The sequence below is a fragment of the Colletotrichum higginsianum genome, chromosome 6 (genome assembly GCF_001672515.1).
Source record: "Colletotrichum higginsianum IMI 349063 chromosome 6, whole genome shotgun sequence".
Taxonomy (NCBI): Eukaryota; Fungi; Ascomycota; class Sordariomycetes; order Glomerellales; family Glomerellaceae; genus Colletotrichum; species Colletotrichum higginsianum.
In genome coordinates, this window is record NC_030959.1 from 3,578,069 (window position 1) to 3,605,539 (window position 27,471).

The 27,471-nt window shown below is 55.4% G+C and overlaps 9 protein-coding genes across 9 annotated transcripts; 6 read left to right on the forward strand and 3 right to left on the reverse strand.

Moving 5' to 3' along the window:
- Nucleotides 1-1,463: 1,463 nt before the first annotated feature.
- CH63R_09430 (Mandelate racemase/muconate lactonizing enzyme domain-containing protein) lies at nt 1,464-3,010 on the forward strand (the record flags this gene model as incomplete). The annotated part of the gene is made up of 4 exons (XM_018304404.1): nt 1,464-1,567; nt 1,647-1,795; nt 1,879-2,846; nt 2,906-3,010. 4 exons carry the CDS (start codon nt 1,464-1,466, stop codon nt 3,008-3,010), a joined length of 1,326 nt encoding a protein of 441 aa, XP_018156427.1.
- Nucleotides 3,011-4,621: 1,611 nt separating this feature from the next.
- Nucleotides 4,622-5,437, forward strand: CH63R_09431 (Short-chain dehydrogenase; the record flags this gene model as incomplete). The annotated part of the gene is made up of 1 exon (XM_018304405.1): nt 4,622-5,437. The coding sequence occupies one exon, from the start codon at nt 4,622-4,624 to the stop codon at nt 5,435-5,437; it is 816 nt and encodes a 271-aa protein (XP_018156428.1).
- A 3,074-nt stretch (nt 5,438-8,511) lies between these two features.
- Nucleotides 8,512-9,954, forward strand: CH63R_09432 (HAD-superfamily subfamily IIA hydrolase; the record flags this gene model as incomplete). The annotated part of the gene is made up of 2 exons (XM_018304406.1): nt 8,512-8,843; nt 8,943-9,954. The coding sequence occupies 2 exons, from the start codon at nt 8,512-8,514 to the stop codon at nt 9,952-9,954; spliced, it is 1,344 nt and encodes a 447-aa protein (XP_018156429.1).
- A 1,041-nt stretch (nt 9,955-10,995) lies between these two features.
- On the reverse strand, nt 10,996-12,219 carry CH63R_09433 (uncharacterized protein; the record flags this gene model as incomplete). The annotated part of the gene is made up of 2 exons (XM_018304407.1): nt 10,996-11,862; nt 12,145-12,219. 2 exons carry the CDS (start codon nt 12,217-12,219, stop codon nt 10,996-10,998), a joined length of 942 nt encoding a protein of 313 aa, XP_018156430.1.
- Nucleotides 12,220-12,263: 44 nt separating this feature from the next.
- On the forward strand, nt 12,264-12,736 carry CH63R_09434 (uncharacterized protein; the record flags this gene model as incomplete). The annotated part of the gene is made up of 2 exons (XM_018304408.1): nt 12,264-12,478; nt 12,583-12,736. The coding sequence occupies 2 exons, from the start codon at nt 12,264-12,266 to the stop codon at nt 12,734-12,736; spliced, it is 369 nt and encodes a 122-aa protein (XP_018156431.1).
- Nucleotides 12,737-13,400: 664 nt separating this feature from the next.
- On the reverse strand, nt 13,401-13,964 carry CH63R_09435 (Cytochrome c oxidase subunit COX9; the record flags this gene model as incomplete). The annotated part of the gene is made up of 4 exons (XM_018304409.1): nt 13,401-13,494; nt 13,564-13,594; nt 13,787-13,829; nt 13,929-13,964. 4 exons carry the CDS (start codon nt 13,962-13,964, stop codon nt 13,401-13,403), a joined length of 204 nt encoding a protein of 67 aa, XP_018156432.1.
- Nucleotides 13,965-14,367: 403 nt separating this feature from the next.
- CH63R_09436 (Mitochondrial large ribosomal subunit) lies at nt 14,368-15,558 on the forward strand (the record flags this gene model as incomplete). Its single annotated transcript, XM_018304410.1, has 3 exons — nt 14,368-14,407; nt 14,511-15,353; nt 15,419-15,558. The coding sequence occupies 3 exons, from the start codon at nt 14,368-14,370 to the stop codon at nt 15,556-15,558; spliced, it is 1,023 nt and encodes a 340-aa protein (XP_018156433.1).
- Nucleotides 15,559-16,015: 457 nt separating this feature from the next.
- On the reverse strand, nt 16,016-16,747 carry CH63R_09437 (uncharacterized protein; the record flags this gene model as incomplete). The annotated part of the gene is made up of 2 exons (XM_018304411.1): nt 16,016-16,408; nt 16,466-16,747. The coding sequence occupies 2 exons, from the start codon at nt 16,745-16,747 to the stop codon at nt 16,016-16,018; spliced, it is 675 nt and encodes a 224-aa protein (XP_018156434.1).
- Nucleotides 16,748-23,957: 7,210 nt separating this feature from the next.
- On the forward strand, nt 23,958-27,311 carry CH63R_09438 (RNA recognition domain-containing protein; the record flags this gene model as incomplete). The annotated part of the gene is made up of 1 exon (XM_018304412.1): nt 23,958-27,311. One exon carries the CDS (start codon nt 23,958-23,960, stop codon nt 27,309-27,311), a length of 3,354 nt encoding a protein of 1,117 aa, XP_018156435.1.
- Between the last annotated feature and the right edge of the window lie 160 nt (nt 27,312-27,471).

Here is a 27,471-nt window from a genome sequence, read left to right on the forward strand (position 1 = left end):
GGTGAAAACAACGCCCGGGTGGCTGCTCCGTGCTCCGTGCCTGACCATTTAGTGGTGCTTGTAGTGCAGATCGCTCCGTCTCCGTATTTCATGCGGAGTCCCGGGCTGGAGTCGGTCTTGGATGGCCCGGGCATCGGGATTGGCGGCAGGAGTGTGAGAGAATGCTCCGGATTGAACGCCAGGCATCCAGGCACCTATCCCCCCATAAAGAAGAAAATCCGGGGCAGGTCTCGGGTTCAATTATCCCTTTCCTCCGAGTTCTCCTCTTCTCTCGTGATCAGACGAGCCTGGACTGCGACACTGCTGGGACACCTGGTCCGAGAGAATGCAGTTTTTTCTTTCTTTTTTTCTTCTTCTTCTCTTACAGCCACAGTGACCAAATCTTTGCGACAGCATGCGCCTGCAGGTTCAACCAACCATCCATTGAGGCCACACAGCGGAGGACCGCAATCGCGATGCTACCCATACTCCCATGTGATGTATCCAAATCAATGGCGATGCATCCAACGTATCGAGATCGTAGTTGGCGAAATGGCGCCGCGCATACAAACTTACCTTACCGTTGTACAGCTTTTCCCGTTCCGGGCAACAGGGGTGGATCGTCTTCCGGAGAGATCCTCGACTGGCCTGGCCCGCCTTCTGCTGAAAACCCACCTACAGTCAGGTACATCAAGCTCGATCTCGCATTTGGGCATTGGAGATGCCTCTACAGACAAACCTAGTTGCTTCCGCAAAGAGTCTCTTCGGGATACATGCAAAAAAACCTTAACGTTGTCCAAGCCTTGGCTTGGACCTTTGGGACAACACACTGCAGCCTGTCCGCAGCTTGCTGCCACCCACCATGCTCATTTGCTCCAGGAAGACGGTGTCCGCCGCAACAAGTTATCTGATGCGTCGCTATGTACTACAGTACGGATGATCATGAGAGGGAGGGTCCAGTCGCAATGACACCCCGCCCTCTGAAGCCTGGTGTATGGGGCTTTTTTTTATGGAGGCGAGGGGTCCTGTTCCAAATGCCTTGGAACGCGCTGGGCTCCCGAGGCTCATGCCGGGTCTCGACAGTTTCCGTATGTCGGGACATCTGACACCGATTTCAAAGCCTCCCCGTCCGCCGCAAACCACTCGAGTTGAGTTGACTCGCCGCGAATCTGTCTCGTCGCCCCCTCCCCCACTAACCTAAGAAGCTCGTGCTACCTTAGTGGTCGGCTTGAGAGTTGCATTTTTTGGACTGTCGTCTGATTCGGTGGTTTTCCGTCCTTGTTGACTGGGCTCGCGTGTCTTGGAAATCCCGGCCACAGGGAGTCCCTCCTTTTTTCTCTTAAAAGACGGTCACTGATCCCGTTCCCCCTCCATTCTCTCACCCCTCACCTGCTCTTCGTCGCCGCCTAGTGTCTTCCCCTCCAGCTTTACCCGTGATTCATTCTCCGACACAGCAAAAACATAAGCAGATTGACAACGGCACAATGTCGTCCGTGAGGTCTTTCCCCTCCATCAAGGAGATCCGTACATTCGTTATTGGCGGTGTCGGCTCTGGCGGCGATTATCACAACGTCAAGGGTGGTCACTGGTATGTGTTATTCATCACGCTTCCGCAGCGAGCCCGACCCTGCCCTGGAGGCAGCATGGACTGACATCCCGATGAACAGGCTCATTGACAGCCCCATCTCCACCCCGTGCTCGCGATGGGAGCAGTACCGAAACTCGAGAACGAGCTGGGGCATCAACGTGCTGGGCTCGTTCCTCGTTGAGATTGAGGCGACTGACGGCACCGTCGGTCTTGCTACTGGGTTTGGAGGTGCGCAGCTCCGAGTCCCAACACACAAACACAGACGCAAACGATGGCATCAATAAAACCAATGCTGACTTTACTACGCACAGGCCCCCCGGCTTGCTGGCTCGTCCACCAACATTTCGAACGTTTCCTCCTCGGCGCTGACCCGCGCAACACCAACCTGTTGTTCGAGCAGATGTACAGAGGCTCCATGTTCTACGGCCGCAAGGGTCTCCCTCTAGCCGTCATCTCCGTCATCGATCTCGCCATCTGGGATTTGCTTGGCAAGCTGAGGAACGAGCCCGTATACAGGCTGATTGGCGGTGCCACAAAGGAGCGCCTGAACTTCTACTGCACTGGCCCTGAGCCTACCGCGGCCAAGGAGATGGGCTTCTGGGGCGGCAAGGTTCCCCTTCCCTACTGCCCAGAGGACGGCCATGTTGGTCTGAAGAAGAATGTTGAGTTTCTGCGCAAGCACCGCGAGAGTGTCGGTCCCGACTTCCCTATCATGGTCGACTGCTATATGAGTCTCAACGTGCCGTACACGATTGAGATCGTCAAGGCCTGCGAGGACCTCAACATCAACTGGTGGGAGGAGTGTCTGTCGCCCGACGACACGGACGGCTTTGAGCAAATCAAGCGTGCTCACCCAACGATCAAGTTCACGACGGGCGAGCATGAGTACTCCCGTTTCGGGTTCCGCAAGCTCATCGAGGGTCGCAACCTGGACATCATCCAGCCGGACGTCATGTGGCTCGGTGGTCTCACGGAGCTGCTTAAGGTGTCAGCGATGGCCTCGGCATATGACATTCCCGTCGTGCCGCACGCCAGTGGCCCGTACAGCTACCACTTTGTCATTTCGCAGCCCAACACGCCATTCCAGGAGTATCTCGCCAACTCTCCTGACGGCAAGAGCGTGCTGCCCGTCTTCGGTGATTTGTTCCTCGACGAGCCCATCCCCACCAAGGGTTACCTTACGACTGCGGATCTCGACAAGCCTGGTTTCGGCCTGACGCTCAACCCGGCGGTGAGGTCAAAGCTCATCTCGGGCAGGTCGCTGCTCAATATTAGCCCCGTGAGTGTTTACGCCGAATCAAGCAATACACTTTTTCAATGTACTGACGAACTGGATAGGAACGGCCGCTCAAGTCGGCGGAGGAGACGGAGACGAACGGAACGAACGGCATCGTGCACGATGTGACGGCCAAGGTGCAAGAGCTTACGACTTCTTCGAAATAGAGAGAGAAGAAGGGGAGCGCGAAACGTTGCTTGTGAGGGTGAGGATAGACCAACGGAACGGATAGCGACGGGCGGCTGGCTAAGCATCATTTGTAGGCGGACGTGGCCCGGTACGGTCATGTACCGCGAAGCCCGAATTTCTTGTAATGTTCTACCTAGACAAATGGCACTGGAATGTTTATGACCATTTCTGAGATTGTTCGACGATGACCCTCTTCAAATGGAGCTTGCACTTTTCGCTTGGTCTTCAACAGAGTAGCACTTTGACGTATCATGAAGTGTCTCAATATTGGCAACAGCATGGGGTCGGGGTCCCTTCACAACCGCTGATAAGTGCAACCAAGCAGTATGCGCATACATAAGCGAGGGGCACGCAAGTTATTTACGCTGGCAGCGAGACTCGAAACCACACAGCCGGAAGTTCCGAATTGTTTCATGGAGTCTTGCTGGTGACAAAGAGTCGACCTCTGACGGCCATGAGCGTGTCTCCACCAGCCTGGATATTTGGGCTTGCCACATGATACGGCCAAGGATATTCGGGTTTACTGTGTCGCACACCAGTCCAGGCCTATGGTACCTAGTGAGGAGGGCAAGAAAGAGGGAGGAGTGAGTGAAACAGATGCATAGGGAGGTAGGTGCTTGCTTGGTGGGGCTAGTAGCTCGCTGTAATTGACACCGAGGGCGCGGGGTGCAAAAGTGGGATGGCGGTGGGAACAGCATTTGGACGCGGGTCCACGCTCGGCACCTGAAAAGAGGAAACAGACAGTCGGCGTACGTTCTCGTCGCACTCCCGATGATGAGCGTAAGACCCGACGCTTCGAGGCTTGAGGTTGTTGTGTTGTGCCGTAGTCACTGGCGCCGGCCGCAGGTAGGGGTTAGAAGACTGGCAATCAGTTCAGTTCGTTCCTTGCTCCAAGCAGCCGCAAAGTGGAGGGAAACGCGGGGGGTACCTACCTCACCCACTGAAGGAGAAGACAAGCAAAGAGCCGATTATATAAGACAGCTTGCTAGGTGTATCTGTAGGTTTGCGTGGAATTTAAATGGCATTTCGGGTGCTTCCCATTTGATTGCGTGTGGTGTGGGTGGATGGGGATGGACGGGCGAGAAACTCCATCGTGACTTCCTGGCTCGGCCGTCGGGTCTCACTTGAGCCGCCCTCGCTGAGCATTAACCCCCTCCTCTGCTCCAGTGCTGTCCGCCCCTCATGTTCTCCATCCGCCATCAACCCCTCTCTTTCCACCTGCACATCGTCAACTACCTGAGCTACTTACCTACTTACCTACCTACCTACCTACCTACCTATCCAATACATATAAGTTGTGCCAGCCGCCCTCCCTCGCGCCCGCGTGAATAAGAGTAGAGGAAGGAACCCCTTTTGCACTCCCGAACAACACCGACCCGTCGCCAATCGCCGCTACCCTGCAATTGACTCCGTGCCGCATCTCCTCCGCCTCTCTCCTCTCCTTACCTGCACCGACGCAACTAAATCCTCCGACATCCTTGTCGCTTCCCAGACAGCCGCTCACACCCGACATTGACCCAACTTCAGCCTCGACGCCGACGCCAACGCCGAAGCCAATCTAGACGCGCCATCGTTATCAAGTCGTCGCCATGGCCGCCCCGACGAATCTGCTCGCTGGCAAGACTGCCATCATCACAGGCGGCACCACCGGTATCGGGAAAGCCATTGCTCTCGAGTACATCAAGCAGGGGGCCAACGTCGTCGTGAACCACCTGGGCCTTGACAAGGACCAACCCCACCTCGATGCTCTTATCGCCGACGCTGTGGCCGCGAAGCAAGCGAATCCCAACGCCGGCCGTTTGGCCGACCAGATTGGTGACGTTCGCGAGCCTGAGACTGCTGCCAAGCTGGTTGCGCGCGCCGTCGAGCACTCGGGCAATGGACGTCTGGATATCTGTGTTTCCAACGCCGGCATCTGCACATTTGCCGAGTTCCTCGAGCTGACCCCGGACCTCTTCACCAAGACGGTTCGCACCAACCTTGACGGCGCCTTCTACGTCGTCCAGGCCGCTGCTCGCCAGATGAGCCAGCAGTCGCCAGCGGGCGGTAGCATTATCGGAATCTCGTCCATTTCCGCCCTGGTCGGCGGTGGTCAGCAAACCCATTACACTCCCACCAAGGCTGGTGTCCTCAGTCTGATGCAGAGCACCGCCGTCGCCCTGGGCAAGTACAAGATCCGCTGCAATGCGCTGCTTCCCGGAACCATTAAGACACAGCTCAACGAGGAGGACCTAGCGGATGATGCAAAGCGTGCCTATACGGAGGGCCGCATTCCTCTTGGCCGTACTGGTGTGCCGTCCGACCTCGCCGGACCCGCTGTCTTCCTTGCCTGCGAGTACCTTAGTGGTTACGTGACAGGCGCGCAACTGTTGGTCGACGGTGGCCTCTTCGTCAACCTCCAATAAGCGCCGCTGCCCCTGAAAATTCGCTGTTTGTAACAGAGCCCCTAGTTATGCCCCGCCCGAGCAAGAGGGTACGGTACGTACAGTTAAAATGAGAGACGAGAGATGAGGAATGAGGGGTGAGGAATGAGGGAATTAAAGAAGCCGAAAAGGCTACAATACGCAAAAGACTCACTACCGATCCAACATGCGTTGCCTGTCACCTTCAAGGATGAAACGCATCTTCAAGGATGGGGAAATGTCTGATTGATTGTGTATTCGTGTGTGTAGTCGCAATAGGACGGCGTCCACTTGCGTGCTCACACTCTCCCCAGCTATCATTGGTCGGCCGCTTCCTCCGAGATCATGGGTACCCGGGGCATTCTTCAATTTCTTACTGTAGCGTCTCCCATTGTCGTTGGTCGTGTTGTCTGCCATTGCCCGAGCGAGTACACCAGGCGAATAGGATTACGTATTGACAGACGCATAAGGATACCAGCAGGGAGAAGATATCCATTACTCTCTCGCCCGAGTCACCCAAGGAACAAGGTTAGGGCAGGCAGGGCCTGGCATTACAGGGGAGGGGGGGTGCACATCCTGTACAGCCCCTGACCCAGCCGACGGTGACGGCATCGCAATGCGACTGGCGAGTAGCGCGCGAGGCGGCAGCCGGACATGACAGTGGTAGCGCCGGGCGGATGCCTGGGTCTTCTGCCACGGCTCGGCGGAGCTGGCCGATGGCGTAGTTGTGCAGCCCGAAGAGAACAAGAAATGGAGGGGAGGGGGGGAGAAGAAAAAAAGGAACGAGGCAAAGATGAGGCAGAGAAAGCAGAGATGTGCGACCACGATCGTGACTGCAGTGTCATGTCGCCCAGACATGTGTGAGGCAGAGGCCGAGTCGGATATAGTAACCTCTTTCCATCTTCTTAAGATCATGAACCCGCAACCCCACCGCGAAGAAACGCGGAGGGCTGGTACACAAGAAATGAAACCCCCAGATATTGAGAGGGACAGACCACAAAACAGGCACATGTGGATGGTCTGGAGATGCGTGGTTCCGTGTTTGTATTCACTGGTTTCTGTGGCTCTGATGGGCAGGTACCACTTCTTCTCGCAATTCCATGTAGATCGGACAGAGAGGCATTTCAGCAAGACCCATTGGCTACCCTATCTAGCCCATCCGTATGTGCCCGGATAGAACAGACCGCGAGATGGGGGGGGAGGGTTGAGTGTGTGCGGTGGTCTTATCGCGCCAAGGATAGCCATGTTTTTCGCTGTCCCAACTCCCAAGTACTTTTTTCTTCAAAGCCTTGCTCAATCAAGTGAGACACGCACAGCCATGCAGAGCCGGTGTCAGGTTTCCGTGGGACCGAGGATTTCCGGGCCCGACGCCGTTGAGCGACCGATTGTTTGCCGCCACTTGACTCGTTACATAAGCAGAGAGGTACCGGGTGTTCCTTCGGCCCGTCTAGCGGAGCCTCTCGGCGAGGTAATCAGCCAGTCACTGCTCTTCATTTGAAACTCCCTTGCCCCTTGTGTGGTGTGTCGCCGCAACCCTGAGACCTTCCCGCTCTGACGTCACTGCGGACTCCCCGGGGACATCAAACCCACCAGGGTGGCTTCCACATATCAGACAGGGGCGCGCACACCCCAATGGAGCGAGGTTCTTTGACGCATCTCCCACCTCATCTCACCTCATGGTGCAAATGCATTCTCGCATTTGTGGACCGCCGCCGCCATCGTCGCTCGCTGCTATCGCTACTTTCTACTTTCTGCTGGCACCATCCCTGTGTCGCTTTGCCGAATCGCAGGGACTCTTCGATAAGGGGAGGAAGGAGTGGTAGGTTCACACCCAATGGAACCCATGGAGGGGTCCGAGAATGGAGGGGCATGGAGCTCGCTACGTAGTCTGAATGGCGCTGCTCTATCTGATGCCCCGATGCTCTGATGCTGACGGACGGGTCTAGACTTTGGAGGACCGGCAACGAGGAAGAGGCAGTGCCGCCAACTTCATTCTATCTCATCTGTTCGTTTGACTTGGTAAATTGCCCGGGTACGTCTCTGAGAAATTTGCAACGCAGACTGTTTATGGCGGTACGGATATCATACACAGCAAGTTCAGGGTCCGACGGCTGCGTGACGACGGCTTGCATGTGTTCTTCGCCAAGGCCGCTGCGGAAACAGGGTCGATCGCTGCCGCATCGTCTCGACTGCGGAACCTTTTGCAGCCGCAACGAAGGAACCCAAAAGCCAAGTCTCCACCATGACGGCTGGCGAAATGGAGACCGGATGGATTTTGTTGGTGGCTCGCTGGGTGACCCGCTTATTTTGGCGACATCTACACATGGATCTATCTACGATGTACACTACTGGTCATGCCATACACATCGCGTACATTGAGGTACAGTACCTCAGGAACGACGCGATGGCGGTGAGATGGAGACTGTGGACCTCAAACGTTCTTCCCGTTTGTCTTCTGCTCCTGTCTCTCCGTCCCACCCTCCCTTTTATGCCCACTGTACCCTGTAGCAGACAATCCGTTTATATCCTGTCCTGTCGGAATCAGAATTTTTTACCAAGTAAGTTCCTTGTACGCTGGTGGAGCGAGCGCTGCCTTGGATCCAAAAAACTTCTCATGCTACTTCGCCTCCACGGTATCCACGGGCCATGCACGACTCAAGAAACTCATCCCAAAGGTGTCACTGCACCGACCAAGAACCCGCGTTTGCCTGGTTTTTGCGGACACTTCTCTCCAAATAGTGCAGGGGACAAAGGGGGGAGGGATTGAGCCCGCGCGACTGTGAGAGCGAGCGAAGAGAGTGAGACGTCAGCATCAAGTCAAGATGTTCTCATATCAGGAGTATATAATCCAGTACCCCCCCGTACGGTAGCAAAATTGTCGCTACCTCTCTTGTCCCAGTATTTTATCTCAGCATCATCTGCATCGCTGAAAGCCTCCATCTTGCAAAGATCTGGCTTGTCTATCAGTCTCCTTCTCTATCTACACATCGCGTATACCTAACACACTCCATAAACCCCCTTTAAATCACAGCTCAGTTTCCCAACTGCCATCGCATCCTCACTCCCAATCGCCCAACATGGCTCCCAACCACCGAGCTTCCTCAACCGGCAGTTTCATCGAAAACATCGTGGCTGCCCGGAAGCAGTTGGATAGCATGGCCTTGAGCACCCCCGACTCTTCGCTTGACGGCTCCGATGGCTCGCCCGGTGGCTCTGCCGGCTCGTCCGCGCTCGGTAGCCCTGCCGGCGCTCTTTCACCCGTCACCCCCACACTCGACGCACCCGTGGCCGACAGCTTCGCTTTCGCCTTCGACATCGACGGCGTTCTGATCAGAGGCGGTCGTGCCATCCCCGAGGCCGTCGAGGCCATGAAGGTGCTCAACGGCGAGAACGAATACGGCATTCAGATGTAAGTTGACTTCCCCGGGTGTTCCTGTGGGTTCCTGGGACCCATCGGTCCCACTTGTACCCGATTGCAGTCATGAATCATGGCTGACGTGAACTCTAGTCCGTACATTTTCCTCACCAATGGTGGTGGCAAGACGGAAGAGGAGAGATGTGGCGATTTGTCGAAGCAGATGGAAATCGAAATCTCTCCAGCACAATTCATCTGCGGCCATACCCCTATGAGGGAAATGGCCGAACGATTCAACACTGTTCTCGTCGTCGGTGGTGAAGGCGAGAAGTGCCGTCAAGTGGCCGAGGGCTACGGCTTCAAGGATGTCATCACCCCTGGCGACATCATCAAGCACAACTCCGCCACGACACCCTTCCGCAAACTCACGCAGGACGAGTTGACCAACTCCCGTGAGCGTGACTTTACCGACGTCACCATCGAAGCCATCTTTGTCTTCGCCGATTCTCGCGACTGGGCCGGCGACATCCAGATCATGCTCGACCTCGCCATGTCCAAGGGCGGTAAGATTGGTACCCTGAGCGACACCCTGGACGAGGGCCCGCCAATCTACTTCTCCCACAACGACATTGTCTGGTCTGCCGCCCACGACAACGTTCGCCTCGGCATGGGTGCGCTTCGCCGCATGCTCGAGGTCATCTTCAAGGACGTCACCAAGAAGAAGGGCAAGCTGCACACCCACGCCTTTGGCAAGCCCCAGGTCAGCACCTTCGAGTTCGCGACGCGACTTTTGCAGCAATGGAGACGCCAGCAGCACGGCCTCGACGCACCGCCCGATACTGTCTACTTTGTTGGCGACACGCCCGAAAGTGACATCCGCGGTACCAACCTCTACAACGAGCACGCCGATAACGAATGGCACAGCATTCTTGTCAAGACTGGCGTTTATCAGGACGGCACCGAGCCCGCCTACAAGCCCAAGGCCACTGTGCCTACCGTTCTGGATGCCGTCCGCTACGGTATTCAACGCGAGATTCGCAAGCGTGTTGTCTCTTCTTTGCGGAAAGACATCCTTGGCGAGGCCGATTGCCTGCGCGCCATGCAGGAGAAGGACAGTGCCGTTCTGACTCCTCTCGAAGAGCGCACGCAACCGATTCTGGGCTGAGGTTTTGACGAGTAACTACTACACACACACTTTGCTGCATTTTAGGACACCAGCGAGTTTCACCGGGTTGACATTTTTTCATTATGGGAAAGGTTCTTTTGGAAGGGGTTTATTTTTCATTTTTCATGTTAGGGATTGGGTTCTGTTCCCCCCCAAGGCGTAAAATTGTGATACCATAGGCGCTATCGAAGATCACGACTAGAGTCGAAAGTTAGATAACAGGTTTTATTGTCGGCAAGTAGGAATACATGATACACAGGCGCATTTAGACGCCGAGTTTTTTCTTCTTATCCAAGATTTGAACTTCATCATTCCCGCCGTCTTTTCCCTGATTCTGTCTGTACACACTGATGGGGTGAGGCCCTAGCAGGATTAGCTTGCCAATGTCGCCGGTTCCTAACCATGGAGCAATCAATAACACCTGGGAGTTCTCAGGCACCAATCAATAGTTGCAAAGAGCCAAGCAAGTTGAGCGACGAGGGTTTTGTTGACTTGCGCAGTAGCCGTACGGAGCAAGTATCGGCGCCCCCCTCTCCCAGACGGAGTAAGTGATCGCCATTGGTTCGCAGCAATCCCTCAACCGTATCAAGGCGGGATGTTGATGCCGAAGGGGAATACATTGCTACCCGTTTGGGCCGATGCCGAGGCTGCAAAACGCCGTCATTTTGCGGCCTGGCGCCGCGCCGTTCTCCTGCAGGGCGTGGCCAAGGCCACCGGCCGGCGGCGTCCAAGTACGAATATGATGCTGGTGCAACCCCCCCCCTGTTCGCTCAATGTTTTTGTTGCGCCGCATGCAAGCCGAACCGAATTCTCGTTGCTGCACAGCTCCTCTAACCTAACCAGCATCTCCGGCCTCAACATCGAGGAAGTTGATGGTGTCGACCATAGCTTGCCCCCCCACTCTTCCCTTTACGCATGGTTCGATTGTTGGTTACGGCTACCATCGCAGCGGATTTCCCTGTGTCTCTGTGGATAAGGTGGATTCACAGGTTGGCGATGGGGGCGAGGAGCAGAATGAGGGGGTTCCTTAAGTTCTTCCATTCATCCATGTCTGTTATGGACACACTCCTCTCCATCCCCGTCTCCACCGGCTTCTCCTCCTCGACCTCGGGCATCCTCCTCCTGGCGTTTCTTCCCCGCCTCCGCACCCTCGCTCGAGGCACACCCTGCCAGTTGGCTACGTGCGTCGAGTCGGCCTGGAGGTCGCAATTGCAACTGTAGTGAGTCTGGGAAGGTGAAACTTCCCCACTGCGAGGAGGCAGCCCATGGCGCGGCATCAACGGCTTCCTGGCGCCTCTGGCGGTCTGTCATGGCCTCCTTCGCGCTACAACCGAGGGAAAACCCGGGGATGTTGTCGCGGTCGATTCTCAGCCAGCCCTTCCAGGCGGCCGTCACATCTCCGGCACCGAGAGCACCAATGACTATGGTCCCCCACCACTCGCGGCCGCTGCTTTCGTGATCGCCATAGAGCATCCAATCCTCGGCCGCCGTAACAAGCTGCCTGACCTGGTCCGGACCCATGCCGGCGCCGCCATCGCCGCGTGGGCCGTGGATGGCGTCGCAGGCCGGGCGGTGCACGTAGACGTGACGGATGCTCTCCGGGCTGCAAACGAGACGTGTTGCATCGAAGCGATGCTCTGTGTCGAGCACTAGCACCGTCTTATTATGAGGCGGTGACACGAGTGTTGAAATGAGTGCGTAGATGAGCGGAAGACGCCGGCCAGTTACGGCCAGTGGCGCTGAGTTTGTTGCCCGAAAGTTGCGCGCGACGATGATGTCCAGGCCAGGGATGGGATATGCCTTGATATGCTTGGTCTTGCTGGACGATGCATTGGGGTTGACTGCGGCACGAAGGGCATTCAGAATCTGGGGCGATTGCAGGTTAGTAACAACCCGCAAATGTAGGACCTGAGAGTCGGTTCGTCGGGGAGAAAAATATAAAAAGAGTTGGTGGTGATGGTGGCGGTGATGATGGTGATGATGGTGATGATGATAAGGCTATTGACAAGGACTGAGGATGGAGAAAACCGATTCCGTCGCGGATCGGTCCACGGACCAGAACCTTGACGAAAACATCACCCATCGTCGCTGTCGTACAAAGCCTTCGATCGAAGCGACGCGGCACCTCGCCTCGGCCCCACAACCTTCATCTCGAGCTGGGAAAGCCTAAACAGGCCGTTTTCTGCATACCTCTTCGAGGTTCGCCTCTTCGACGTCGCCCAGCAGTCTCGCGCCGGCCAAAGCCGCAACCGAAGGCATCTCCATTCCTGCAGCCGTAGCGCGCTGCCGCCGCAGTCGCCGCCGCCGAAATGGCACCGCCGTGCAACGTGTTCCCGGTTTCGAAGCTGGAGCTTCACGTTCAAGCCGATGTCAAGGGCAAGAAGCGCAAGCTCCCGGGGGGCGCTGACGTCGACTTGACCAAGTGTGCGCTGAAGGAGATGACGCAGTATCGGTGCTTTATTGACGACCCAAAGTCCCGAGACAGCCCGGTGCGATGTTGGCCCATACACCGGCTCTTTCGGCAGTGAGTTCCTGGTTTCCCACTTTCCTTCGCCTTGATGATATCAGCCTTTGATGTTCCGAATTTTGCTGATTGCGGCCGGTTTTTTCCTTTCCTTCGAAAAAAAGATGTCAGGACAAAAAGGGAACATTCACAGTTGAGACGACAGCCTGGGAGGGTTCAAGCTCCAACACACACCAGAGCCCCCCAACGACAGGCGGCCATAAACTTGACGGGGGCCACCACGACGTGCCGTCGTACCATGAATGGTTACGGGCGTAAAAGGATGATTAGGCATGGCATAGAGCTGCCTGGACTTTTCTCATTGAATACACCATGAATACCAGATGATGGTTTGAATGCATGCCTACATGCCGCCATTCGAAATTGTCCGTTAGTGACCAGCCAGCCATCATCTGCATCGGGTCAAATAAACGCCTGTCATCACCTATATGCAAACCACCTGCCTATAGTCTCGTACTGCTGCGACCTTGATTTCGCGGTACCAGTCGATGATGCCCTGTCGCATCCATTCGCGGCTAATGATTACAGACTAGACAGCTCAGGTAACCAGTCACAACGCCTTTTTCGTTTGATTTCTTCCAACGCAAACCTCAGAACTGACCAAACTGTCTTCCTCTTCCTCTTCGTCATCCTGCAGCGCTAGGCCCTCAAACCCAATCTGTAGTCGGTAACAAGGTAGCATAATGAGAGCAGCAGCAATAGCCTTATATGTAGACCAGGCACCGAGCGCAGCACCCTGGAGAAAAGAAAACTTTCGGCTCGATTTGATGGTGTGTATGGTACAATTGGGGTCGGTCGATCAGCTGATGAAGCCCGTATCTTGTCTAAGACCGCAGATGCCCTCTCGCTCCCGTCGCCCAATCTAACAGATCGCTCTTCTCACTCAGCTGCCTCGTTCGTCATACCCTGTCGTTCTTGTCGCTTATGCCTTCTGACCACGGGCCTCGGCCTTCTGCTGCTCGAGCTTGGCGTAGTAGCTGTCGCGGGCGTTCGTGCGCGGCATGTGGAAGCCGTACCTATCGTTTGGTTTAGTTTCGTCGGAGTTGTCTGAATTTCAGGAGGGCTATGGAACGATGTTCGCGTACCAGTAGACGTTGGCCATGGCAAAGCCGAGACCTGCGATATAGTTAGCCCAGTTAGTCTTGGGCAGCAAGTGAACAAGGACGGGAGCTTTGGAGCTGTGGTGCGTGTGCGCATGCCCGCCGGGAAACCGAGACCGAGATTGAGCCTCAACTGAACGATGTTCTGTCTCCCGGTCGGCAGCAGATCACTTGCATATCTTCCAATTTCGCCCATGTTGAGACGTACCGAGAGCAATGCCGAGGTCGAGAACGAGGTTGCGTCGCAGCATCTGTCACCGATTGTTAGCCAACAATGTGCCCTCCCTCCACTTCCACAGGCCCGGTGACCCCGGGGGAGACACGGAGTCCAATTGATTCGGGAAACGTACACCCGTGATGGGCTTAACAGCGGTGGTGCCGGCCATTGTGATGAAGAGTGTGGTGGGAGTTGTGAGAAGTCGATTGAGCCGAGATTTCGTGTACCGGAGTGTGACTGATGATGATGATCAAGTCTTCGGGTAGCTCGAATGGTCTGATGAATTCGCGCGATGGGGTCATCACGTGACGTCAAATTCTCCTTGCTTTTGGCTTTTGGTTCCTGATTGAATCTCTTCTGTCCTGGTTGGCTAGCCTCCAGGCGGCCCGCAGCTGATAGTGCAGCCTTAGATAATCACTTTTCCGGAGAAACCTCGGTCGATCCAATCAGACCATGCACGCACTCCGGCGCGACGCTGAGCGTGTGTGGGTGGAATCTCTACTCAGCTTTTTTCTCCGCCAGGGTGGAAAGTGAAGCTCGCTGGCAGCCAATACGCAACACCAATAGCAGTCATGAGCCTCAACCTTCCTACGAGGAGGCTAGTCTCGTCCGGTATGTTTGCATTGAGTTCCATTGGCCTTCATAAATGCTTTCATTGGCATCCGTCATCCCGTTGCTGTGGTAGACTCCCTTACGACTGACTACGACTTCCTAGCTCCCTCGACCCTGCAATCCATTGCACGACCAATCCCTCGGTCCTTCGTTCTGCCAATCCGTACGGTCACTCAAGTGCGGAACAAATGGAGTTTCGGCGGTCTCTTCGGTAGCCGGCGTAATAAAGCCAGCAGCAATGACGATCTCATGACGGGAGGCGAGAACCTCGACGACCCCAAAGTCCGTCAACGCTTTGCCCAGCAGCAGCAGCCCCAGTTGTCCAGCTCCATCTTCGAAGAGGAAGTCGAAGATACCGTTTCCGAGGGCAAGAAGGGTTCCAAAGCCGACATGGGGCAGGCCTCTCTGAAGACGCCCGAAACTACCGCCTGGCGACTCGACCCCGATCCCCGAAGCCGTCTCCGTTGGGAACGAAAGAAGATCATTCAGATGGTCCGCCGCAACGGCCGCGTCAGCCGTGCCGAGCGCATTGCGCAGACCGAGAAGGAGCTGGCGCACAAGAGCCCCTTTTTGGAGACCAGTGTCAAGAAGCTCGTGCACTTGGCGCGCCAGATCCAGGGCAAGACGCTGGAAGATGCTGTTTTGCAGATGTCCTACTCCAAGAAGAAGATGGCGGCCGAAGTCAAGTATCAGCTGGAAGAGGCACGGGACTTGGCTGTAGTCACGCGTGGCATGGGCTTGGGCTCGAGCAAGGTCAAAAGGAAGGGCGTGGACGCGGAGACTCGACCCGTTAAGATCCAGACCAAGGACGGCAAGTCGTTGACCGTCGAAGACCCGACGAGACTCTATGTTGCCCAAGCCTGGGTTGGTAGAGGGCCTTGGAGATCAAAGGGGATCGACTACAAGGGCAGAGGCAGATTCGGAATCATCCAATCTCCCTCTACTAGTACGTTCTGATCATTCTTCTGCCGTGTTTATCCGTTTCTATTTTCAAGGCTAACCGCGATACAGGTATTTCGGTCGTGTTGAAGGAAGAGAAAACGAGAATACGGGAGCACAGCGAGAAGCTCGCCAAGCAGGCGCGGAGGAAGCCGTGGGTTCATTTGCCCGACAGGCCTGTCACAGCCCAGAGGCCCTACTACTCATGGTAGGCACACTTTTGATGAACAGAACTTGAGATAACGATGCACTGCCCGGAGCTGCTGGGAAACCATCCTGTATCAATCAGAAACTGTAAGAGTATGTACAATGAAACCCGTCCTAGAACATAAGCCACTGCGTCTCATTCGCTGTCTTTTGGCGCCCGCCGTAATAATCGAACGCGTTTCGGCGGCAGAATCAACTCCCCTTCTGGTATCATGATGAACTGTCTGATCCTTTTCTCCACTTCATCGCCACACGTGAGCAATCGTCTAGTCATAATTCGTAACAGAGATAATACCCTCCCATCCCGCGTGCATGCCCAGTGTTGAAGCCATACTCGGCTCGCCGTTCGAAGCAAATTGGCAGGCAAACCGCCCCACACCATGCGACTCTGACTACAACCGCCTCGCAGGCCGTGTCTGACACGCGTGATCTTTGGGCGAAGCGATTCCTCAGTAAGACGCTTCATATCAAGCGCCTTGGTGACTGGCGTGGCACCATGTCTTCGTATCGTTTTGACCTCGTCTCCAGCTCCGAATGATTCTTCTCCTTCATGCTGACGATACCTCCCGTATAGTCCCTTCCAGAACCCGGCATTGGGCCAGATATCTGCATGGAGCGTGACTGGTTTTTTGGCCGCCTGATAAGGAGCCACAGGGCAAGGGCTATGGCCAGAACACCAACGCCAGCACCCACTCCGATGCCGATTTTGGCTGGCATGGAGAGCCCTGCGGCCTCGCTAGTTAGATTCTCTGCCCCAGCGCTTGGGGAAGAACCAGATTGCGACGGCCGGGTTCCAGTAGAGGCCGACGTGGTCGAACTGGTAGCTCTCGAGGTCTGCAACTTTATGGAGGTAGACTTTCACGTGCGTCGTCAGTCCTGTCAAGATTGGTCTGGATGAGGCCAGTTACTTACGAGGGTGGTAGGTGCAGTGGTCGGAAGTTGTGTTGCCTGTGCAGCCTCAGTTGTAGACTTATGGGGGGGTTCCGAGGGAGCAGCGCTAGTTGCAGCAGACGAAGCCGGAGGGTTGGGCGCGCTGGCCTGATTTGATGCGGCAGTGCTCGCCAGGGGCGAAGGCGGCAGAGAATTTGACGAGGGGGGCGGCGGTGGTGTTGTTTGCTGTTGCGCAGGCGCAGAAGGCGTAGGGCTTGATGCGGGTGGTGTTGAAGAGGGCGGTGCTTTGGTAGCAGCTATCATGACATGTCAGTGAACCCCTTTGCCAGATGCTTGAACGAGAATCCGTACTTGCACAGAGACCAGTGACATAGTCATTGACCTTGGCCGTCTCAGCTGCCGCACATGATTGCGCGGCGCAGTCCCGTATACCGAAGACGAAGTCTTGTTGCTTGCAGAGACAAGCGTTATCCCCTGACGCACAGCCAAAGCCTTTGGCAATGACATTATTGACGCACGTAATCTGAGAGTCGGCTGTTTGTTAGCTGATATTCCGAGAAGAATGCCTGGAAAGTGAATTTTTCCTCCATCAAGGTCTTGTTCCAAGCAAGTCGTCGAGGTTTCCAAGGGTGATCATTTCACCTATTTACTGGGATATCGGAGTCGGGACTTACACCGCAAGGTGGCAAGGAATCCAACTGCGCGCAAACAGCACCAAGAAAAGCTGCCGCCACAACCCCTTGACACTTCATGACGAAAGAGTTGGGAGGAAGTGTTACACAAGTAAGATAATCCGAGTCAGGGGGGACGCTGGAAGGAAATCCGGTGTGGGAGATCTGGAATCTCGAGACACCTCGGCTGAATAGGACCGGACCCGTCACAGCGTCGCACGGCAGCTCATGGTCTGACCCGGAACTGAAATATCAATCTCCGACCCGGGCTGGAGCTGGCGGTGGTGTGAAGAGGCGTCGTTGTGCGACAGAAGAGGTGACAGGGCTAAAAGAGCGCTACGATGAAGGTCGGCGAGTCGGATTCCTGGATGGCTCGACTGATGAAAATGGCGAGGGATACTGCAATGGCACTTTGAGGCCGGTTGGGATGTTGGAGATGACCTATGACAAGACCAGGTACAAGTGAAAGAACTGGTGAGTCGAGGTCTAAGAAAAGTAAGAGGGGGGGGGGACGAATCAAGTCGGCCAAGACAAGAATGTAGATTAAACGGTCAAGGCGAGGCGGGAGGATTGGATAAGAAAAGACACACGTCCGGCGGGTTAGGATCAAAACAGAAGAATGAGAGAAAGAGAAGAAACAAGGGACTCATTCATCGGAAGGCAAGAAGAGAAGAAGCCCGAAGAAGAGGCCTTGGGGAATGAGAAGGGAGGGGGGGGGGAGGGGGATGTAATATCTCATATTTAGAGAGGGAGGAGGGATATTGCTATGTCGAGGTATAGAAGCTAGAAAGAGCCCACATCAGGAAAAGGGCTGGACTCGACAGGAGCAGGGCTATGTCGGGATGGAGAGAACAGACGGGAGGACGTGAGCCAGATAGGGAATGGCCCGAGGGGGTTGGGACGGGAGATAGGACCAGATGGCAGGGGGACCCCCAAGGCGACGGGAAGGAAGACACTTCGTCACACCTACCTGACTCTTGACTTACACGCAGTTGGCGGAGACGGGAAGGAAAGAGGGGCAGGGGACATGGAAGTTTACAAGTCACTAGTCGAGTCACCTTATGCTTAGGCAGGTTCTTGGCGGAAAGGGAGGTGTTCTCTTTGTGGTTGGAGCAGGAGCACAAGCATATCGAAGGCAGTGAAGGCAGCCTTGGGTTTCCCTTTCACTCGGCGTTTGCAGTTTACTGTTATGGTGGGCCTTGTCGCGTTTATGTTTAATTGGCACCGTCGCGTCGAGTGCCTACCTACAAATGACAAGATCTCTTGATGGTCTCCCGTGTTGATGACGGTGTCGGTAGCATCGAACCATTGTTGACGGTCGACTTTCCCCGGTCATTGAATGGTAGGCGAGATCTGAAGCGAAAAAGTCAAATGAGGGAAGGAGGGAGGGAGGCTGTCGGTCTGGGAAGGGAGGGGCAGAACGTCAGATGCTGCTTGCTATCAGCTCAGGCGAAGACACCACACACGGCCCCTTGCCTGAGTAGGAAACAGCACGGAAACGAGGGGGAAGGAAGGGGAGCGCCCGAGGTGCGGCTGCATTTGTTCTCGTGCCCCTGTCTCCATCAGGCCCGGTCCGGCAATAGTGATACACAGGAAGCCCCCCTGCTGGCGCGCATCTAGCCTGCAGCTTGAAGGAGATCTCAATGGCGTCGGCAAGAGTGTCTTTTCGCCCACCCGCCGTTGAAGACGAGGAGGTGAGGTAAGCCACTGGGATGGACCCAACCCTAATTAGGTCACATTCGGATGGGAACCCCCCGACGGGGTCTGGATCTCATCTACTTAAGGCCCGAGGGAGACTACTCTGTACGTAGGTACCGCGCTGACAGCCACGAAGAGTCCACTTGGTCAGGGGGCGCGGGAATGGAACCGCGGGCCCAGGGATGACGTTCAACCGACTCTTACGGATACATGACCATCAGCATGTTCTTAGCCATCCGAAGAGTTAGTTGCTGCATCCCGAATTTCTCTTGTACCCTGGCGCTTCGAGTACGAACGTCCCAATACGAGACAAAGTCTGTGCCTGCACCGGCAGATCAGAGCACCCGAAGCCATGATTGATCATTGTATCCGTACTATAGAGGCGAACCGTGCCAGAAAACGAACAGTCGGTAGTGATGAACCTATTTCTGACAGGTCCTTGTCGAAATGCTGGCTCGCCGTCCGAGGCCAAAATCCTTTGTTAGCCCCTGCCGTTAGCTAGGGGTTGGACAGGAGTCGTCCATAGTCGTGACACGGGGCGCAGTCAAAGCCCAACTCGGCGGATAAGGTAACCGACCACCTTGACGTCGAGCAACGTGGAGGTGACAGGGAAAGGGGACATCTGAGCGGCTAATTCACGGAACCGCCATTCTGAGCTTCCGTCAGTGCGACCACTGGAGGGCGACAATGAGGGCGTCAGCGAAAGCGCAAACACGACACAGCGTGGTGGTGGCTGGTCGACAAGCAACGGTACCGACCATGATCTGCGCTAGAGAGCTCGTGTATCATGCCGCCGCAAGCCACTGCACATCATTCTTGTCATTCGGACGTCCATGGAAAAAGGGGCGAGGGAGTGAGAGCCGTTCTGCGCGTCGTTGACCATCTCGGATCCCGTCGTGTCAGCAACAACTTGAATTATCAGGTACCCGGCTTAAGATTCGTTACGCGATGCATTCGCAAAAATCTGTTATGGGCATTGTGATCGAAAAGGGAGCAGCGAAACCGAAGCTGTCACCCAAAAAGGAAAGATGGTGGCAGGAGCTCTATGTTCCACCGGTCTGCATGAGGTTAGAACGCCCACTCCTAGCCTCTCGCTCAACCTATATCGATTACATAAACAGGATCCGATGGTGCTGACTGCTGAGTGCTCACCCGCATCACATTACCTGCGAAAGTCCAAGGTATCCTCGTGGTCAACCGCGCGCGCTGCGACCCCGGTAAGGATCTATTCGCAGCCACGTTGCCTTCGACAATCCGCTACACAGCGAACACACAAGGTCAACCTCGTTGAACCCATTTCTCTCACCCCGCATGCTATTATGGAAGAGGGAAAATAATCTGCTAATGCCCCTGTGGCCCCTCGCTCCCCTGTTTCAGCCCCCTCCCGGAACAACGGCTTGAACATTCGTCGACGATGCCCCTCATCATCTCTACCCTCACTCTTTTCCACCAGTCATCTTTTTGCGACCCGCGCCTTCAAGCCAATTCTGCCTTCCCGGTAATGCTGACAATGTCGTGAGTTGTACCGGCCTAGAGGTTCAAACCCATAGACTACCTAGCCCGCGCACAGCATAACGCCAATGATTGGACATTCGCGCTGCTTGAACGATGATGACTCCCGAACAGTATGCTGAAGCAATGGTGAGGGTGAAGAAGCAATACCAGCCTTGTCATTAACCCTCTCATACCACGGCCTGTCGCAGGCAGAGTTCCTCACATACAACAGGTCCGGTACTTACGTCGCCCAAACCCGGGCGCTCTTGCTTCTCTCTGTCCCATCCATCTCATGCCATTATCTAGGCTTGCATTCGACAGAGGGTTTCGTTTGTCACTGAATCATGCAGACGTCGTCTACCCTATTGACGTTATCTCTATGAAGAATCAATTGAGAAAAGCTACATCCCATCCACACTTCATGGCATGGCGAATCGACAGAAGTCGAAGGCGCCATACCCCTGAATAGATGTGTTGTGGCAAACAATTCCATGTTTGCAGCCGGCAAACTGATGACAAAACGAGCTCGTTCTCACGGATTACTGCATTTCGGTCAGGTGGCGCGTGTGCGAGACAAGCATTCCCTGCGCATGAAGACGTCGGCGAGCGCTGCAAGATCAGCACAGGCTGGTTGGCGAGCTTTTTTGACGGCTGCAACGGTCGCGTACCTTGGCACCCTGTCCCATCGCCTTGAAAACCCCATTTCCGTCTCGAGTTTGTTGGCGGAGCCGACGCGTCAATTTAGCCCGTCATGCTCTTTTGGGCTCCGTCGTCGACAGCCCTGCGCAGTCGATCTGCCATCCAGGCCAGGAAACTACCGGCCACAGCAGGAGGCGACGACGAGCGGGTGAAGAACACTTGGGACTGACCTCGTGACGGTTGACTTCAGCTGCGCATATCAATCAGTGGCGGCTCGGAGCATGCTAACATGCCAACTTAGCTTTTGCATTGGCTGGCTGATGCGATGCGGCGATAGCGACGCTTCAGACAGATCAAAGGCCACCTCTTGCCGACATCTATCACGCCATTGGTCATCGTCCAGTCGAATGATTGACCCTGACGGATTACATCCCATGTCGTGACAGAAGCGGAGCGGAGCGGTGGAGAGAGCGCAAGACGCTGAGAGGCTTGTCTCGCACCGTCTCACACCGACCGGGCCCGCCGGCCCGGACCAAGGGCTCCGGATGGAAACGCAGAGCAGCTGACCACGTGCACCGTGTCCACAACGACCCTTCTATGGGTTTATGGAGAAACAGGGAGGAAGAGAGGGGGAGAGATGGAAAATAGCCAGGCCAGGCGGTCTGCGTTGCAGGTGTATGGGTGTGTGGAGGAAAAATCGAAGTTAGCAATCACGCAGTCGGTATCTGTACCTACAGAAGCAGGTAGCAACTTACCAACGAATAGGTGGTAGGTAGACGGATTGATGGTACAGACTCGATTGGGAAGCGACTCAGCAGCAAGCCAATGACCTCATCTTGCAGGAAGGCCAGCCGTAGGGGCTCTTGATTCACTAATAATAGCTCGCTGCGTCAAGTGAGTAGAGCCAGGAAGTGTAGAACTCAACAGTCTGCATTGCCTCCTGGAATTTGATAATAGGTGGGATGTGAACTCTGCATGTTGTGATAGAGAACAGGAGGCGCCGGCGGAAAGAAAAAGTGACCGGCAGCAGTTGTCGGTCACGATCTCACGGCACGCCGGCATGACCTCACAGTGCCAAGCCTCAATGTCACCAATGGTCAATGGTCGAATGTCTCGCTCAATCTGAGGAACGACTAGACAAGTAAGACAAGTAAGACAAGCGAGATAGAGTTCAGCCACTAGGAATCTTCCATAGGTACGATCTACTCACGTGAAGAGCCGGAACGTTGTGGCATCCAGCCGGAGGGCACCCCAAGGCGGAAGGCAGATAGATGGCTGAAGGAATTGTTGTCAGGACCGAGGAGACGGAGACGGGCGGGCCAGGGACCTGTAAAGGTGCGTTATTACTGCAATATTGGCCTGGGCGCAGGCGGGTATTGCTTCCACACTGGGTGCCTGTATCCCACACTTTACCCCAGTCTAGCTCGCCGGGTATCGAGTTGCGCCTTACGTGGGCATGAGGTAAGGAAGTAAGTGTAAGGGAACAACCACATCAGCTCATTATCTAGTGAAAGGGAAGACCCAAATAACGCGTTCTGGTTCGTTTTTGCGTAGCAAAACCGATAGACGGCTGCCGGTTTCCCTTCTGTCGTTTGCTTCACCGGGAGGGTCTCACTCCGCCCATTCCTATGAACAAATGCCTGGCGGCTGGTCCCCCGCACGCAATGTCATCGGACCTGACAGAAAGAGCAGACATCCACACAGTGTCACAGGAAACGAAACCTCGGAGCTCCCTCCTGTCCGTGTCTCACTCATCCAGCGCACAGTATGAAGTATGTAGTGTTAGCCGGTCAGTGTGACCGTGCGGGATACCACCTTAAACCCCCACAGTCCATCGCGCGTTTTTTGCGGGGCTTGAAAAAAATGCCACTGGCCCAGCCAAAAGGTATCGGAGGAGCCCCGGCAAGCCTGAAAGCCAGCAAGCAGTCCGGCCATAGTGGGCTAGTGGTGTCCCAGAGAGGACAACCCAAAAGTTCTCCTGGCGTCTGGACCGACAGGATGGATTTTGACACCTCGTACGGTGCGAGTCTACTTCTTCCAGCATGTCGTGAAGATGGGAGCCCCCAAAACAAAACCAAGAAAAATCTCATGCAAATCTAGTCGTTTCGAATTGTAGTTGCTGCAGATATTCAGCCAGTTCAGAAAAAAAAAAACCACCTCCCCAAGACCGCTCATGAGGGTCTAGCGACAAGAAGAAGAAAATAAAGAGAAGAAAAAGGGAGTGTAGAACAAAAAAGACGGTTGAGAAGCAAGCAGGCCTGAGGATCGACAACAAGCCTGCTGTTGGCGGATACTCTTACCTAAGGTGACCGACCATTGGTACCTACCTCCCTAGCCTCGCCTTACGATATCGCTTGGCTACCTTTACCTGCCTATCTACCTTCGGCCTCCTCTGCACCTTCCAGCGCGCGAACCAATCCTGTCGGCCACTTTTTTATTTTTTTTATCATTTTTACCAAGCTTCAACGCTCCCCTTCCTCCCGTTACGGAGACGACAAGACAAGAGCAGAACAAAACTTCACCCTGCCTTGTCCTGTCTCAGTTCGCCATTCCAACGTGTTGTTGTCGAGAAATCCTCAAATGCTGCCGAACCGCGGTCGCGAAAAGTAAACCTGCCTGCCCAGTTTCGCATCGGCCATTGCCTCGCTGAATCGTCGCATCGCCATCTGCCTGTTGCCATCATTATCGCGGGTCCTAGCAGCTTCCGAAGCTCCATTCCGTCCCCCCCTACTTCCCTCCGCCTGCCCGTACCTTACCCCCGACCGCCGTCCAAGCTTGACTTTTCTTCAACAAAATCTCCACGCTCGCGTCCCCCTCGTTATAGGCTCTCCACCATTACCACCACCACCACCACCATTACCATCATCGTCTCCCAGAAAACGTACTATCGTTCAAGTTCGCCCGCTGGTACACTAAGCTAGGGCGCAGAAGTAGACAAAGACACGCAACTACCCACCTGGCGACTGCTTCTTCCATGGTTCGTCTGTTGACGACCCCACGAGCTCTGCAAGATGGCGACCCTGCCGGTAGGGGAGGACAAATGGCTCGACTACGTCACTGAGAATAGCCGACACGCCAACGATTTGGAGAAGCGCGTTCACGTCATCGAGCTCTTCAAGCTTGCTGTCGAGGCCGAACCGAACAGTGTTCGCGTCTGGCGCGCATACTGCGACTACTTCTGGTCCCTCTACATCGCTAGCCAGTCCTACGAGTCGGGATGGTCAGACGAGGAACGCCACATGGGCTGCGAGCTCTTCTCTCTCAACGCTGCCCTCAGCCTCTGGCAGCAGGCCTACGAAGCCATCCAGTACCGTATCAGCGACAGCCACGAGCTGTGGGATCAGTGGATCTCTCTGGAGAGCGGTCTTCTCGCCCGCTCGCGCACCGCCGAGGGCATCCGACGCATCACCTACCTGTACACCGATCGCCTGCAGGTTCCACATGTTACCCGCGACAACACCGCGCAAGCCTTCTCCGAGTTTCTGTCGACTTACAACAAGGCTGCCTGGGAGGAGACGATGCAGAGCATAACCGCCAACCCTAAGTCACAAGAGGCCAAAAAGCTTACCGAAGATCGCGACATGTTCGAATTGAAACTGAAGGAGGCCTCCCGCGAAGGGAAAGACGAGGTTTACCGCAACCTGCTCAAGGAATATCTCGAATGGGAATGTGCCCAAAGCAAGCGGAGCAACAAGCAGGCTGAGGCTACTGGCGATCTCTGCCGGGGTCTCTATGCCAGGGCCTTGACCGGCGTCTTTGCCTTCGACGACACCATATGGAACGAATACGTCCGCTTCTTGTCTACATCTGGCACTTATGCCCAGTCACCGCAAGGAATGGTGGATGTGTTACGGCGGGCCGTTGATCACTGCCCTTGGTCGGGCGCAATCTGGTCGCGCTATATTCTGACGGCCGAAGACGCCAAGCTTCCCTTCAATGAAATTGAACAAATAAAGCACAAGGCCACCAGCAACCCCGAGCTTTATAAGAACGGCATGGCCGCACTTCTCGACATGTACGCGGGCTGGTGCGGGTTCCTCAAGCGCAAGGCCATGGATCTTAACGCCACCGATGAGGATGTTGACATTGCCGACATGGGACTGCGCGCCGCCCTTGAGTTTGTCGACCAGGCCAAGCACCGCTACGGTGACAGCTACAGGGGGGACCCCAACTTCCGCCTGGAGCGCATCTATATTCAGTACCTGACGGAGAAGAAACGCAACGTCGACGAGGCGAGGAGCGAGTGGCACAAATTGGCAGAGAAGCAGCTGTATGCCGACAGCTATGACTTCTGGCTCAACTACTACTTGTGGGAAATGATGATCTTCGCATCCAACGGCAAGGACCGTAGCCCTACGCCGTCCACTGCCGCGATCGGCTTGAGGGTGCCGTCGGTGGCTACGGCTGTGCTTGGACGAGCAATCAAGAGAAAGTCACTGGACTGGCCCGAAAGAGTCATTGACGTCTACGTTCAGCACTGCAATGACTATGAGCTCCCGAGCACGGTCCGCATCGCCATCGACACAGTCTACGAAACCCGCAAAGAAGTGACAAAGCGGCGAGAGAGGGAGGCAGCACAGGCCGCAGAATACTATGCAGCCCAGGCCCAAGAACAACAAGCAGCCCACGCAGCCCAAACGGTAGATGCCGACTCGACTTCCAGCTCCAAACGAAAGCGGGAAGAGGAAGCCGATGCGGCCGATGTGACGTCCAGTAAGAGACCAAAAAGCGAAGTCGCGGAGGCGGACACGGCACTCAAGCAGCAGAGTCTGAAAAGAGACCGAGAAAATACTTCGGTGCTCGTCAGCAACATCCCTGCTGAGACCACCAAAACCAAGATCCGGCAGTATTTCAAGGAGTACGGCCACATTGTCGACGTTACAGACCCAGCCATTGACCCTCAAGACAACACCCAGACAGTCATGGTAGAATTCAGAACTCCAGAGGAAGCGCAGTCAGCACTGCTCAGAGACGGGAAGTACTTTGGGACGGCCCAGATTAGCGTGCAGCCCGGCACTGATTTAACCGTCTATGTCACCAACTACCCACCGACTGCGGACAAGGCATACATCGGCAACCTCTTCAAGGACTGCGGCGAGATTCTAGGCATCAGAATGCCTAGCCTGAAGGGGAACGTTCGGCGGAGATTTAGCTACGTCACGTTCCGTGACCGTTCTGCTTCGTCCAAAGCCACACAGAAACACGGTACTGTTCTAGAAGGAAAGTTCAAGCTGATGGCCATGTACTCCGACCCGACCCGTGCGAAAAAGCGCGAAGGAGCGATCGAGGAAGGTCGCGAGCTGCACATTACCAACCTGGACCCTTCGGCCGTCGAAGACGACGTCCAAAAGGCCTTCTCGAAATACGGTACCGTGAAGCGCATCAGCATCCCGCGGAATAAGGCCGGCAAAGGCCATGGCGCGGCATACGTTGAGATGGAAACCAGGGAGCAGGCCAGGACTGCTGCTTCCGAGCTCGACAAGGCTAAGCTGCGCAGCAGCATCATGACCGTACAGATCTCCACGCCCAGCAACTTCAAGAGGACGGCGGCCGTCTCGAAAGAGGGCGCCTCCCCTGCCCCAAGTCGCGACGAGGAGGGCGATGAAATGATGGCAGACAGCAATGGCGACGGCGTCGCCCGTCAGGCTGGACCCAGCCGGGCTGAGATTGCCTCGCGGACCATCGCCCTCCTGGGCATCCCCGACACGGTCAACGATGCACGAGTGAAGGAAATTGTGGACAAAGTTGGCGGCTTCAAGAGCCTCATTCTGCAACCCAGTCATGGCGGCGCCAAAATCGAGTTTGAAGATGAACCCAGTGCTGGCCGCGCAATGCTCCAGCTTGATGGTTACATCTTGGACGGCCGCAAACTACGCACTGGGTCCGTCGAGAAGCTCAAGCATTCCAAGGGGGAGATTCGCACAGAAAAGATCGTCTACGGTGTCGGTGGGAAGAAGCAGGCCGACAAACGTGCAGCATCCAAGAACACCGACAGTGGTGCTCCCTTCGTTCCGCCATCCACCACCATCAAGCGGCCAGTGTTGGGCAACAAGGGCGGTGCTAAACGAGGACTGGGCTTCATGACCAAGGCCGTGAGCGCGGGAGGGAGCAGGCAGGGAGAGGCAGCAGCCTCACAACCGGAAGCCAAGGTTAACGGTGCTACCGGTGGCGGGGAGACTGAGGCTATGAAACCAATGAAGAGCAACGCCGACTTCAAGGCGCTCCTCCTGGGTGGTACCATTACTGCTGCTGCTGCTGCTGGTGCTGCTACTCCAGCGGCTGCTACAACAACTACAACTAATACGTCCAAAGAAGAGGGCGTGGGAAGGAATGGCAACGGCCAGGCTGGGCAAGGCCATAATTAATAACGGCGTCCATGGGAAATGGGAAATATGACAGTTTGATTTCATCGGGTCCTGCCCCTTCCCGGCATACATTTCTCGTGATGTGTCCTGACATTAGAGGATCCCCGTTACCAAGTTCTTATTGGTCTGCCACCTGGATCTCTCTCATTTTGTGCCCCTC